This window comes from Nothobranchius furzeri, chromosome 10, assembly GCF_043380555.1.
Source record: "Nothobranchius furzeri strain GRZ-AD chromosome 10, NfurGRZ-RIMD1, whole genome shotgun sequence".
NCBI lineage: Eukaryota > Metazoa > Chordata > Actinopteri > Cyprinodontiformes > Nothobranchiidae > Nothobranchius > Nothobranchius furzeri.
In genome coordinates this window covers 53,066,984-53,081,241 of record NC_091750.1, presented here as the reverse complement: position 1 = coordinate 53,081,241, position 14,258 = coordinate 53,066,984, and the positions used below count along the sequence as shown (strand labels likewise).

Sequence of the window (14,258 nt, the reverse complement as noted above, 5' to 3'; positions counted from 1 at the left end):
GATGTCGATATAGATCACGAATAAAACTAAATAAACTATTTTGTCGGTTTGGAATGTTGTCTTGTTCTTTGAAGTGATATTTGAAGATTTCAGTTTTTGGCACGTTGTCTCTGTGACTGTGATTTGTCAAATGGCGATGCATGACACGCTACAACATTTTGAGAACAAGATGGATTTCCCTCCTTTCTTTGATTCTTACACAGACCGACCAACCCCCCCCCCCCCCCCCCCCCCCCAACCCCCACCACCACCGCACCACATACCCACTCAAAAATAAAACTAATCAGCTCTAAACAATTAACACCCTATTTGGCTTCTAAAATGGTGATTATGGCCAAAAATTAACAAGTTTGCAGGTATAGAGATGTGTTCTGCTCTCTCCTGGCTGCAAAAATAGTTGGTACCTTGTTGTCAAAATTGTCATTCGATGTGCTGTATGTTTTTTTTCTTTCATTCTTGCTCCTTTTCAATATTTACAGCCCGCAGCTAGCAGTAAGAGGATACACCCATGAATACGTACACACGCCATTGGACGCTGGAGAGCATAACAGCGACGCTGCTATATTGGGTGTAAGTACTTACTTACTTAATATGAGGCTGTTTATATGTTCTTTAAGTCAAACTTCCTATGACCCATTCTAATGTCAATTGAAGAAAAGTAATTTCGAAATTCATTGCCATCGTTTTCATAAAACCCAGAAAAAGATTGAATTTACACTTTTGAGGTAGCGTTGTTTGTTTTGCTGCTGAGTTCCTTGAGTTTTGCAGAGTAACTGTACTTAAAGAGCAAGTCACCCCCAAATCAACTATTTTTTTTCTGATAAACTATATAAATGCGTGTCTAATCGTGCTGCAGACATGTGAAGTCAATAGTTTAGCACTTCAGTGCATTTTAGTTAAAATTTAAATTTTCTGCCTGAAACGGTCAGTGTTGTGCCGTTGTCAGGTAAAAACTCTTCACTGCATTTGAATTTAAATCTGCCACCGCTATTGGCTAAGAGGTATGCTATGATGTAAACTGGTACATTATGATGTCACAATGTCGTGAGTGTGTGTGTATTTGTTAGTGGCTCCACCCTCTCGGTCTGATAGGCAACAGCATTTATTGCATTTTTCAAACATGAAGTGGGAGTGGAGTACACTTCTTGTAAGGGGTGACTTGCTCTTTAAAGGTATAGCGGAGGATGTTTCTGAATTTCAAGAAAGAACCGTCCCCTCATCGTTTTGGAAAAAAAACTGCGCTCGAGAAAGAATGCCCAGTTTTCCTCGTAACAAATAGCTGCCAACTTCTTCTTCTAGCAGTAATCTGAAATTAATTTCTCCAAATAATAAGCCGAACTTTAGCTTACCTGCCGAGCAGAAAAAACGGCGACAGAGGCATCTGTGGGGAGCCCAAATTTTGCTTTGCACATGCACAGGAAGTGAAAACTACGTAGCAACGTACGACGACTTACAACGTTCGGCAATGGCCTTGCGTGAATGGTTCACCAGAATGATTGACAGTTAAGTGGACCAATGGTTCAGATGATCCACCCGGAAGAAAAAGATCCTTTGCTATACCTTTAAACTGTTCTAAAGAGGAGAGTCTGGGCTTTAATTTAAATTGCTGCTTCTGTGGACAGGATCTTGTTGCATTGTTGCTACTGTGTGTTGTTCTCAATGTGTGTCTTTAGCTTTTTCAGCCTTTTTATTTAGCGTCATTGGCTGATATTGAGGTAGAAAACGTGGCTTCAATCACAAGAATGGTAATTTGGCATGCCCTAGTGGCGAAATGTGGTTAGTGCATCTGAAAACAGACGGCAAGCACCCCATCAAAATACATTTCACCGGCCGCCACTAATCGTTTTGTCGCCCAGCCTATACTGATGTAAAAAGTACATTTAGTTTAAAAAGGCATTCCTTTGGCCTCCAACAACCAACCTTCAAAAATAAACAAGTCTTTTCTCTCAACTAATTTACACTCAGACCAGATTCCAAATGACTTTATTACACATCTGTTTTTATTTTATTTCTTTCATCGGAGACGTCCCACAGGGAGCAGCCATACTTGAATTTTCTCCTCATTCTCTACCCTCTGTGAAGCTGCACATTAGTACTAGTCTCTTCTGTGTTGCAGAGGAGGAAATTAACTTTTTATTAAGACGCTGTTTCCTTTTCCAGTTGATTTCAATGTGCAAAAGATAAAAGAAAAAGGGGAGTCACAACGAATACAGATAAAAGTGTAAAAGCAACAAGAAGAAGATGAAAGTGATACTATGACGTCTGTTAGAAAGAAAAAAAGAAATTTGTTTTATCCAGTGTCAAAAACAGCTGAATGGAAAAAATGCCAGAGATGAGCAGCTTTTAGTTTAAAGAAGAGAAAAAGAAAAGAAAGTTTCCGACAAAAAGCCAAAGAGTTTATCATCATCATCTGAGGTGGGAAGAAGACCTCTCCTTAGCGCCTTTACCCTGGATCACATGCGCCCAGGAGGTAGGTAGACCCTGATGTAAAGATGACGCAGAAATGTTGGATGGTTTCTCACAAAAATGGTGCATGGGTAGAAATCATTTGGTGCCAGAGGGTAAAAAGGAAAAAGGAAATGCATTAGAGACGTCTTTGTGGGTGTGTGCAGCATAGAGCTGACCCCTGACACTGCTGAAGCTTATAAAAACTCTCAAGTGCACAAAGTTGAGCTCAAGCACACACTATTTCCTCCTGAAAGGCATCTGAGAAAACCAAAGAATGTGTGTGAAAAGTTCATAAACATGTTATCTTTTTATATTTTAAGAGTGATTTGCAATTCCTTCAACAAAAGGCTTCCAGTTTTCTCTTTTTCTTGGATCATCTTTCATGAAGCGCTGTTTATTTGCTCAACTTTGCTGATGTTTATCTGGTGGAATCGTGAGTTTAGGTGCTTTTTAAAGTCTTCCTCTGCTTCCTCTTAGGAGAGTTTGGGATTTGAAGGGATGCTTTGCAAATTTTTTATGTTTAAATAATTTTCTTGAGCCAGTATGTGCTAAAATGACCCTTTACAGGGTTAATGAAATGTCATCTGTGGCCAGAATATTCCATTTGTAACTGCAGACTGGCGGGCCGCTCTGTTGGGACTTGACATACCTGGCGCTGCAGTCTGCTTCCAGCACATTTCCTGCATGTTTTAGATCACAAACACAGCTTATGTGTTTAATTTAGTGATGAATCACTCCTATAGACACTAAGTAAGGCTGTGAGACATTTCAGCTGTTAGAGTAAAGCCTGATTTATACTTCTCCGCCTGCGTCGGTGTGGAGACGCGCAACGCCATTACGCATCAGCGCAAAGGCTCTCTGACGAGCTCACAGAGGGTGACGGAGAACGCAAGCTTCTGACCACCACCGCCGTTGCCCTGTTAAAAAGTCAAAAGAGATGTAGCGACAGACCCAAAACAGATTGAAGAACGTATCACAAAAAAGTCCAAAAATATAAACGTTTATTGACCCGTGACTGAAGGAGAAAAAAAATACAGAGCAAATGTGGACGGAAATGACAGGAAACGTGAATTTAGAGATGGCGACCGCATGAAGAGGTGGAGGAGAATGAAAGACAAATTTGTCCGTGTTAAAAAGTCTCTGAAATATATAAACAAATTAGTAAATACACTATCATGTGCCGTATGCATGAGTGATATGGTGGCAGGACACCACAGAAAAGCGCTATGCCCTCTGTTGTCCTGGAGGGGAATTGTTTTGCAACACTCCGCTGCCTGCGCTGGAAGTTCGCATGTAAAAACCTTTCCGACAATCCGTGTGTGTCTCTCCGTTGTGGAGCTCAGGGAGAAGTATAAATCAGTCTTAAAGTATTAGAAAGACGAATGCACTAGTGATGTGTCGGTCACGAACGAACCGGCTCTAAGGGCCGGTTCTATGAAGTGATGAAGTGAACGACAGGAGCCGGCTCGTCATTGGGAGCCAACAACCCCCAACCCAACCCCCCACCCCCCCACCCCCCCCCCCCACCCCCCCACACACACACACACTCTTGTTTTAGTGAAAGCCACAGGTCAGCATGTGTAACTGCGTGTCCAGACGGTCCACACACAGAGCAGTAGGGGCGGGGAGGAGGGAGGATCAGACTCAGACACACAGCTGAGCACATGCGGGTGGAGGGAGACGAGAGGGAATGAGGAGGAGGTAAAGGCGAGCGAGAGAGAGGAGAGTGCGACGAAGACGGTGAGAAAATGAGCGACACAGACAGTAGGGGGTGCTAAAAGCAAGCTTAAACTGCCTAGTCTCCCTCTAAATTAATCCTCCCAACACAACTCCAAAGTCTGACCAAGCCGTCATTTAATAACGTGATCATTACAGGAAGTTGTCTCCCTTTCTGCCTTGACCCAGGTGGTTTCATAACCAGTCACATCATGGAGCGTGTGGTCACATGCACTTGTAAGAAGAACTCATCAGCTCTCTTCTGAACACCAGCAGGATTGTTTTCTCCACCTGTGTGATAATTTCATGTCCAACCCAATCCGTGCTGTCCAATCCCTGACATATTTTGAATCTGTAAGATGTTTTTAAAGAAGATATTCCCGTTTACGCAGCACTGAATGAGTCACTCACATGGGACTGAGCCCCATATTTCAGCAGAGGAGTTGTTTCTGGGAGTGTGGCTGATTCCCGGGAGCTTTGCGTTTTGATATTGTTAGAATCTGGGAGGAAAAGTGGAGCAGCGTTACCATGCTGGGATATAGAAGTTATAAAAAGATATAGTTGATTCACTTTAAAACTACTTTTCTGTGCAGAATGCTGATAATGAGAATAAATAGTTACTTTTCACCTACGCTGAGCTGCTTTAGCTGTGGCTCCTGTGTTCTGATTACTGGGGGGGGGGGGGGGGGGTTAACTCTATGAACTGAGACAAGTGAGCCATCATTTATGCTAAAAATTGAGAAAGGCTCCCTGGTAAATCAATACATAAAGCACCTGCAGGATCCACAGTGAAGGCAGTGGAACTGACATGTGAGGTCCACGTGGCAGGGGTGAGGTGGTGCTCACTCCTCACCCCTGCCACATGGACCCAAGGGATAAACCATCAACCCTGCTCAATGGTCAACGTTCCTCGCGGGGTCACATCCATTAGGACAGTGGGAGGGTTAAAAAAGTATAAAAAAGTGCAAAAGGTGAAATTCATATAATGTGATTATAAACAACATGCATTAGAAATGTGATCAAAGTATTTAGTAAAAAGGACTTACCCTACTGGGTTCTTCCAAAGAATTACTCCGGTAATAAACACTCTTATTTTGAAAGGGTTTCTATTTCCATCACACTAAATGCTTTTCTGACTCATCTTTTGGATCCTTTTATATGGAGCCATATATAACTAAATAAATAAACAGATTTTAAACATATGCAGCCTTTTAACGCCACATCTTTAGTGCACAGACTCTGGCTTCTAATCAAAGTGGAACAAAAAGAACAACTCAGCTAAATCCAACAGTGAGATTCTTTTAAGCGTCCCAGAATAAACCAGCAGATTACTGACAAATTCTAAACACATTGCTCTTATCTGAAAATACTGTCTGGCAGAAAAGGTAAATAACAGCCTGACACATCAGCACATCATTGTGCACTCTAGCTCAAAAGCATTATGCTGCCTGTCAGATATTGCAGCATATTTGCATGATGTAACTACAAAACACAGCAGGAGTTAAGATTTGGTCACCATTCCTTGTATTTATGTTTACCTTTTTAATTTTGTTGTTGTCACCATGCAAACACTGGCCTTGTGATAAACATGCGCTGTATGATAATAAGTCAGAAAACGAGCGACGGACTGTCAAACGGCCGTGCATCGATCTCTACCTCCAGTTCAAACTTCTTTATTTTTCTTTATGTACCTGGCGTAACTCAAGGTGAACAGACAACCTAAAACACAACACTGCTAATTTATATTCGAGCCCGGTCTGAGGTTGGGAATGTGTTTGGCTCAAAAAGCTCCTGCAGGCAGCTTGCAGCCACCAGCACAAAGATGATATGCAGCTCCGGTCTGAACCAGCCACCTGACAAACAACTCGGTGGAAGGGATGGTAGTAAAACATGACTCTTGACCTCAGCAGCGCTCCGTTCTCATTCGTTCTTCTCCCGGTTTGCAGGTAAGCACTGAGAGAGCAAGAGGCTAAAGTTTGGGACAGAACTTGAAAAAGCTGTCTCCACCTTGCAAGCATTCCTTTTCATGTCTATTCCTTTTCTAAAGGTTCAACTCACGTGTGGTGATGGTAGAAAGAGGGCAAAACACACTGGCACCTTCATCACTTTCTATTCGACCCTCTCACATTCTGAGAGAGTGTCCAGCAAATTATTTTAATTCCATTCTATTTCTGAGCATCAATGCTCCAAAAAAACACAGAAAACTATTAGCAGCTCTTCTCTACTTTTGTAGCAGCAATGCCTCTCTCATTCATTGTTCAAGTGAGGTTTAAATTGTGTCGACATTTGTTTTAAAACCATGTCTGACTGCTTTGTTATAATGTTTCCAAGCTTAGGGAGTAATTATGTGAAATAATCTATTTTCATTTAAATAATTACCCAAAAAATTTGAAACATGTCAATTTTATCACAATCAAGCTTGTGTGATGGGGATTGTGAGTAGCTACTGGCTTAATTTTGAGTGAGGGATAATATTTGCACAACATAAAGAATTTTGACAAAAATAATACTGTTTCTATGTGCTCCTAAACACCCCTCGGTCATTCCACCCATAATAACGACATCAGAGCTGGACGTGGAGAGCCACTGTTCACCCCATTAGTGTCTGTTTTCATCATACTTTTTTAATTTTTCTGCTGCCTTTTTTCATTTCATTGCACGTGTGTGTGTGTGTGTGTGTGTGTGTGTGTGTGTGTGTGTGTGTGTGTGTGTGTGTGTGTGTGTGTGTGTGTGTGTGTGTGTGTGTGTGTGTGTGTGTGTGTGTGTGTGTGTGTGTCAGATAAGTCCACTTTTTTTGTCTTTGGGGCAGCGGTGAACTCTCCCCAGGACAAAGGGGGGTGCAAAAAACGTATGCATTAGACTCCATCATTTATAACAGGCAGACACTCTTCCACACAAATGGATCTCACCACAGAGGATTTCCATTAGCATTAAAGGAGAAAGGCAGGGAGATGCTCCACTGCCGTAAATCTAAAGAGAGGCTATAGTCCACTGAGCCTGTGTGTTTGTGAGAGGCCAAGCTTACACTCAGTGCCTTCTGGAGTGTGTGTGTGTGTGTGTGTGTGTGTGTGTGTGTGTGTGTGTGTGTGTGTGTGTGTGTGTGTGCGTGCGTGCGTGCGTGCGTGCGTGCGTGCGTGCGTGTGTGTGTGTGTGTGTGTGTGTGTGTGTGTGTGTGATCGTGTAGTCACCCTGCTGTAGGCCAGCTCAGAGCACAGACCCCTTCATTAATCTGGAACATCGTTCAAAGGGATAAGGGCTAGGCCTTGTCCATCATTCTGTTTTAGACACACCATGAGGGGGGTGTCCCCATCTGAAGCTTTCCAGCAAAACAAAACCAACATGCTCTGATTTGAAGGGTACGGACCATGGATAGTTAAATTACAACGTGCATCTCCTGGGTTTGAATTGCAATTTGAATGCATGGTGTCGTGAGGGGTTTTCTGCAGGTGTGCTGCTTTCCTTCCGCTGCCCAAAAACACGTATGTCATGATGAGACTCACAAATGTCCCTAGCTGTAAGTGACAGGTTATCTCCATTTGTCCTTGTGATGGACTGCAAACTAGTCCCAGTGTCCCCCGCCTTTCTTTAAATGTCCACTGGTGGTACTCAGCAGCGACCATAGTGAGGATGAAGTAAGTAGCAACTAGCAAGAGATAGTTTTTTAAACTTTAGGCTAGGGCTTTAACATTGATCTAAAGTGATTGTTGGGTTAGAAACCAGTTTCATATCTGACTTCATTCTGCAGCCCTCTGCTGACCAAAAACAGCACTTGAGAGTTTTGTGGAGCAAGTAATGTGCCCTTTAGGGGGCGCTCTTTACCTGTTTACCTTTACGGCTGTTTGCTGTAATTCTAGCAGTTAGCAATTTAAGTTCTTCGGTCATCAATAAAAAGCACAAGAAGAAGAAAAAGTAGAAGTTTGCCTTTTCTGTTGGCATCAGGACAGAGCCATTAAAGGTAAGACTGTAATGTCTTTGGAGGCAAAGCAAATCACTAAATGCAGAGTGAACATCAACATGGCCTACACTAGTTTGAAGGAGCTAGAGAAGGTCACAAACTCACAGACTGATGGTGACCTGGCTTTGTTGCTGCTGGACTTGTAAGTAATAATATTATTTTGTCCAATAATGTGAATCTTTTTACTTTGTGATTTATTTTAGTATTAGCTGCCTCATATTAGTGCTAGCTCCTTGTAAGCGCTAGCTACAGCAGGGTTGTTCTTTGTAATTCCACCTTCGACCAGTAGGGCGGTGGAGGTTCAGGAAACTGTTTAATGTCACTTTAAAATAGCTGTATTGGAAAAGAGGTTAAAATAGAGGTGTGAAAGCTCTTTTTCATTCCTCTTTACCAAAGAATCAGATGTTTAGTCTTCACATCCATTATGACTAAAACTGACCAACACACAGTAAAATATGTTTCAGCAGATTCTGCCGTTTTTTACTTAACAAGAAATCCTGATCCACTGAAAGCCAAAATATGTACCCCTGCACCGTTAAAGAGTCCAACCAAATCTTTTTTAACAGTGTAATCCTCTCTACATGTTAACATTAATGAAGAAGGTCAAATACAAAAAGTCGTGCAGCAGCCAGACAAAAGAGCAAAAATAAATGAGTTATCTACCTACTTAAAAGTAGTTCTGGCTCACTGGGTGATGAAATGAGCACCTAGCATGGTTTATGCATCAGTAAATGTTCCTCGTAGGTAGCTGGCAATTAGGCACAGTGAAATATCTCTGGTAACGTCTACAATTCATCTTCTTGGCATGTAGGGGAGACAACATGGGCCGATGGTTTTGACTCATGTGTCAAAAGAGTTCTGCTGAAGTCGGTCACGTGCCTTCCTCCACGTTCAAGATGAGGACTAACTTGAACGTTTGTGCTCCGGAGCTCAACCACCGTGTGTTTGAGCTCTAAGACAGTCTTTGCAGTGCAGCCAGACAAACACGCACACACACACACACACACACACACACTGCCACAGAGGCCAAGAAGAACATGCAGTGCAATCCAAGGGCATCCAGATGCAACACCTCGCTGCCTTGCGTGTGTGTGCGTGCGTGCGTGCGTGCGTGCGTGCGTGCGTGCGTGTGTGTGTGTGTGTGTGTGTGTGTGTGTGTGTATCACACGGTCGGCTGACAACTACAGGGGCAAGGCTAATCCAGCATTTAGCCCTGTGAAGTAGCTGGAGGCATATAAACTGTTAACAGGTTGAGGTGAAAATGTTTGCTGGCAGGTTCACTCTTCCCCCTTCACACTTTACCCCACAGCAGCAACACACCTCCTCCTACTGACAACCAAACCTACAGCACGCACGCAGACATACACACACTGACTTTTTTAGCAAAACCCAAAAAAGCCTTAGATATAAGCACTAACCTGCATTATTGAGTGTTGTGATGCAGAAGAAAGCTGAGGTCATACTTAAGTGAAAAACAGCCCTATTGAAATGGGAGGGGCCTATTTTTTAAATACGTTTGATGTTTGAGTGGCATTAATCAGTTAAAATGTGTCACTCAAAGGAAAGAATAATAAAAGGTGTCTAACAATAAATACTTGAATTAAAATAAAAGGCCAGTCATATCACCCACCAACACCTCGCTATACACACACACATACACACACACACACACACACACACATATATATATATATATATACATTTACTTCGCCAGAGGATATTTGCAATTTTTAAGACTGAAATTAACTGGAAAATTCAGGTCAGATGCATCCAAGTGACATCCAATGTTATTGCAAGGTCTCACTGTTCTGTCAGAAAGAAGGCAGTAAAACTGCTTCCACCTATCAGTTGGAGTTTGGATTGTACCTCACAAAACAAATCCAGTACACGTTTGCAAGTAAATTCTCAATGAAAGATCGCTACACTATTTGATTCAGTATCATAACATGAAAGACTGATTTGTTAGTGTAAAGGAAAATTCAACAAGAGTTCTGTTTTGATGTGAGATTCTACACAATTTGATCCGTCTGTGCGTGCATGCGTGCGTGTGTGTGTGTGTGCGAGTGCGTGTGTGTGTGCGTGTGTGCGAGTGTAAATAGAGTCAGCAGTCCAGTCATCCCACAGCCTTGTGTTTCCAGCAGCACTGGAGCTTCTACAGAATGTTTTTGACAACATGGAGCGACAACAGCAACCAAGTACAACACAAGCAGGCTGCCTCACCTGCGTCCTCCCTCACCTCCCTACCTGTCCTCACCCTTCAGTTCACTCAGGCTGCTTCCACAAGACTCCAGCCTTTAACTGGGATGGAGAATGGAGTACAGGCATAGTTTCCACTAAATCAAACACCGGGTGGTACCTGTACGCATGCGAAGCCAGGCATGGTTTTTGCTCCAAGCACCAACCTGTTCAGACTGGTGTTCTTGCGCTGCTTGTTGACAAGTCGGACACAGAAAAGGCATCAACAGAACCATCAGTGAGGAGTGGCGGAGTAATAAAGTGGCTCTGATGAAAACTTAATGGCCCCTTCACCTTTATTAATGGCTGTGGGATCGGGATTGCGCGCCCGGGTTCGTCGCCATAATAACACGAGTCACACTGCGAAGAAGAGCTGCTCCATCAACCTCACTCTCACCAACACACTCGGCGAGAAGCTCATAACAGGGAGGGTGCTAATGAACAAACTGACATGTCGCTAAATGATGAACTGACCCCTGATTTTAGCCAACCGGGGCCTTAAACACTTTATTATGCCCAGCCTCAGCAAAACGACGTAAAGTGATTCATTAATAAACACCAATCAGCCAAAACATGAAAATCATTGAGTGGTGAGAAGAACAACATTGATTAGGCCGTCAGATTGGAATGGGGCCAAATCAGACCCCAGATCAGGAAAAATGTTGGGAGGATGTAGGAAATAATGTGTCCTTTTATCAGTTAATATAAAAGCATCACTTCGTCCAAATTATATATAAATTATTAATTTAACATTTTAGAAACAACATTAACACACTTCTAGTGTGTTCTCAGAGAGGAAATAGTGGCTTCCCACCAGTTGGGAAGGTTATAACGACGTTTCCAAACAATTTGGAGCTCATCATTCAACAAGAAATTCAATTCCCAAACAGAAAACGTTCAAGGCAGCTGCCAGGCTTCAAGGGATTGAAGGTCTCAGCAATTTCACCCTGAGGTCAAACCAGAGAAATTACAAAAAAAAAAAAAAAAGAAGATCTACATCTCAGGACCTACAGGCATTCGTTTGGATAGGTTTGTTGGATTTGAACAAACCATGAGGCATCTAGATCAATATCCTTGGCACAGAAGGCAGGACTGACATTCCCCCGCCTGATTTTTATAAGTGAAGCCAGGAAATCCTATTTATGATGGCTGCCATGTTGTATTTATGGAGTCAGCTCTTCCTACTGTCCTGCTCACACAGTTGGGTTGTTTTTCTGCATCAAATGGCCAGTTACTGTGAAACATGATAGAAGAATGAATTTCTGAACCTGCAAGGGTCAACACCTATAAAATTACAATCTGAGCCGACAATGTCTAATTCGCTTACACATAGAGGGCGGGACTTAGAACTTGTATTGCAACCAGCCACTAGGGGGTGTTTGGGCTCCCTTTAACATCAAGTTCTGCTTTATCATTATTTCCAAACAATTTAAAACAGCCAAAAGTCCCAGTCTGCCAACTTTGTTTGCAGATGTTTTTGTTACAATCGCACAAACGGTAGGTATTAGAAACACTCTTTCAAATACTAATTTGCCTTCGTGCATAAATCATAACTCCAAAGGAGTATGTGTCACTGCTGATTTTTATTGGGGGTTTTGGGGGGCGGGTATAATCTCAGAAGTTTCCCATAGCACCTCCACACTCCAGTAATGTATTTCACACAGAAAGCAATAAGTCAAAGTTGTGAATAAAAAGGTTTCACAAAATGATGTTGACCCTCAGCCATCACATCTGCAAAAACACCTTTCTGGTGGGTATAATTGCACAGCTGTTTACATCCTCTCTGTGGTCTGCTGTTAAGGCAGGCTCTCGTCAAAGGAGAGTAAAAATTCCTGCAGGTGGGGAGTCCGGATTCTGGATTTTAGAGGATTCTGCCAACCTGGTGTCACTTTCACAGCTCTGGTGTGCGTCTAGCATGCTGAGCTGCAGATGCTGATGCACCTTCATAGACGTCAATGAGTTATTCAGCTGATTCAGCTGGAAATCATCACAAATGTTTTTATTCATTGTGACACATGTGGTGGATGCTGTCAGAGGTCACTGCAACCCAGTCGTTGAAATCTGAGGTTACTGATGTTTTTATCCAATAAGAACCTTTCTTGAAATGCATGCAATAATGTCACTAGGAATTTGTAACTGGACTTAAGTTGGATTAGACTATTTTCTGCAAAAATAAAGCATCCAGCATGCTCTCCTTCCACATGTGACCAAGTGTGGGTGTGTGTACCGACCTGCCAGGAGCTGGAGGGGATCTCTGCGAATTTTCCCAGACCACCGAAAGTGTAGCACCGGTACATGTGGTCCAGAGACTCCGAGCAGTGCCACAGCAAACCGAAGCTCACAGAGTCCTTGCTGTTGGAGTGGTGGTGGAGATGCTGCGTGCTGCTCCTCAGCTGGTCCTTCACAATCCAGGCAGGAGAGATGAAGCTGAAGCTGCAGATGGCGACCAGAGCGGAGGACAGGAGTACCCAGAAGCACCCCACACAGCTGAACATGGTGGCAGCTTGAGCCAGGAAGCCCGGCGGAGACGCACCAAGATCAAACCCGGCTTCTAATTCTTTCTTTTCCCTGCCCAGGAGCGAATTCATTTGGAGCTCACGCCTTCAGGAGCGAGACTTCAACTTCAGCCTCTTGCTGCTGCCCTGCTCTACATGAGATGATGGAGAAACACGGGCAGTGGGCAGGGGCTGCTGCACAGATCTGAGTCCGAGTCCACAGAACATCTGGTCCAGAGGGAATATTAAAACAAAAATCTGGCAAAAGGTGGAGATGTTATAAAGGGCACTCGGACTGGCTCAAGATGTGTCACACCCAGATAATTACAGCAGAAGTGAGCGTGGAGGAGCAGGTGAAGGCAGAGCCCAGAGCTGAAACCGGTTCTGGAACCGGTACTTTCCCTGGTTCCCCCCAGGATGCTTCTTGCGCTTCAGCACGGACACCCTCGTACTTTGCCTCCCCTACGCCTCGCCTCTCCCGTGGAGGTCTGGTTGTCAAGGTACCCAAGTGAAAACGAGCTTCCGGTTTGGATTTTCTAAATAAAACAGGGATTAAAAGGGTAGTTTTTTTTTTGTTTTGTTTGTTTTTAATGTTTTGTTTTGTTTCACCCAGATTTACCCATCGGGAAGGTTCCTCTGGGAAATTCATTTTCCAGCAGTGGTGCGTCGACAGAAAAGGAAAAATTAGCCTCAGCAAGAAAAAAAAATGTGGAAAAGAAATGTGAATTATATAAAGTAATAATCCAAAAGGGTTCAGATGAAAGCAACTGGACTATAGATAGAGTAATACAAACTATATGAGAAATGTGTGGAAAAAAAGACATATGAAAATATATTTACACCAGATATTGATATTATTGCAAATCACAATATTAGGCCTATATTTAGGAGTCATATAAAGGTTAAAGAGCAAGTCACCCCCAAATCACATTTTTTTTGGCTGATAAACTATATAAATGCGTGTCTAATCGTGCTGCAGACACGTGTAGTCAATAGTTTTGCACTTTAGTGCATTTTAGTTAAAATTTAAATTTTCTGCCTGAAACTGTCAGTGTTGTGCCGTTGACAGGTAAAAACTCTCCACTGCATTTGAATTTAAATCTGCCACCGCTATTGGCTAAGAGGTATGCTATGATGTAAACTGGTACATTATGATGTCACAATGTCGTGAGTGTGTGTATTTGTTAGTGGCTCCACCCTCTCGGTCTGCTAGGCAACAGCATTTGTTGCATTTTTCAAACATGAAGTGGGAGTGAAGTACGCTTCTTCTAAGGGGTGACTTGCTCTTTAATCAGTATCTAGTCATTTAGAACAAGATGCAAAATAATTAATTGATTGATTGATTGATTAATTAATTATTTAAAAGGTGGATTTTATTGTTTTTGAATCCTTAGTAGTCTACGTTATTT

General features: G+C 42.8%; 1 protein-coding gene across 1 annotated transcript in view; it reads right to left on the bottom strand.

Annotated features, from left to right (window-relative positions):
- LOC107386662 (LHFPL tetraspan subfamily member 7 protein) overlaps positions 1 to 13,076 on the bottom strand; it is a 150,470-nt gene extending 137,394 nt beyond the window's left edge. Inside the window, exon 1 of the mRNA XM_070555764.1 lies at positions 12,586 to 13,076. Within this exon, the coding sequence (XP_070411865.1) occupies positions 12,586 to 12,942 (357 nt within the window). The 5' untranslated portion in view covers positions 12,943 to 13,076. The remainder of the gene's footprint in view (positions 1 to 12,585) is intronic.
- Between the last annotated feature and the right edge of the window lie 1,182 nt (positions 13,077 to 14,258).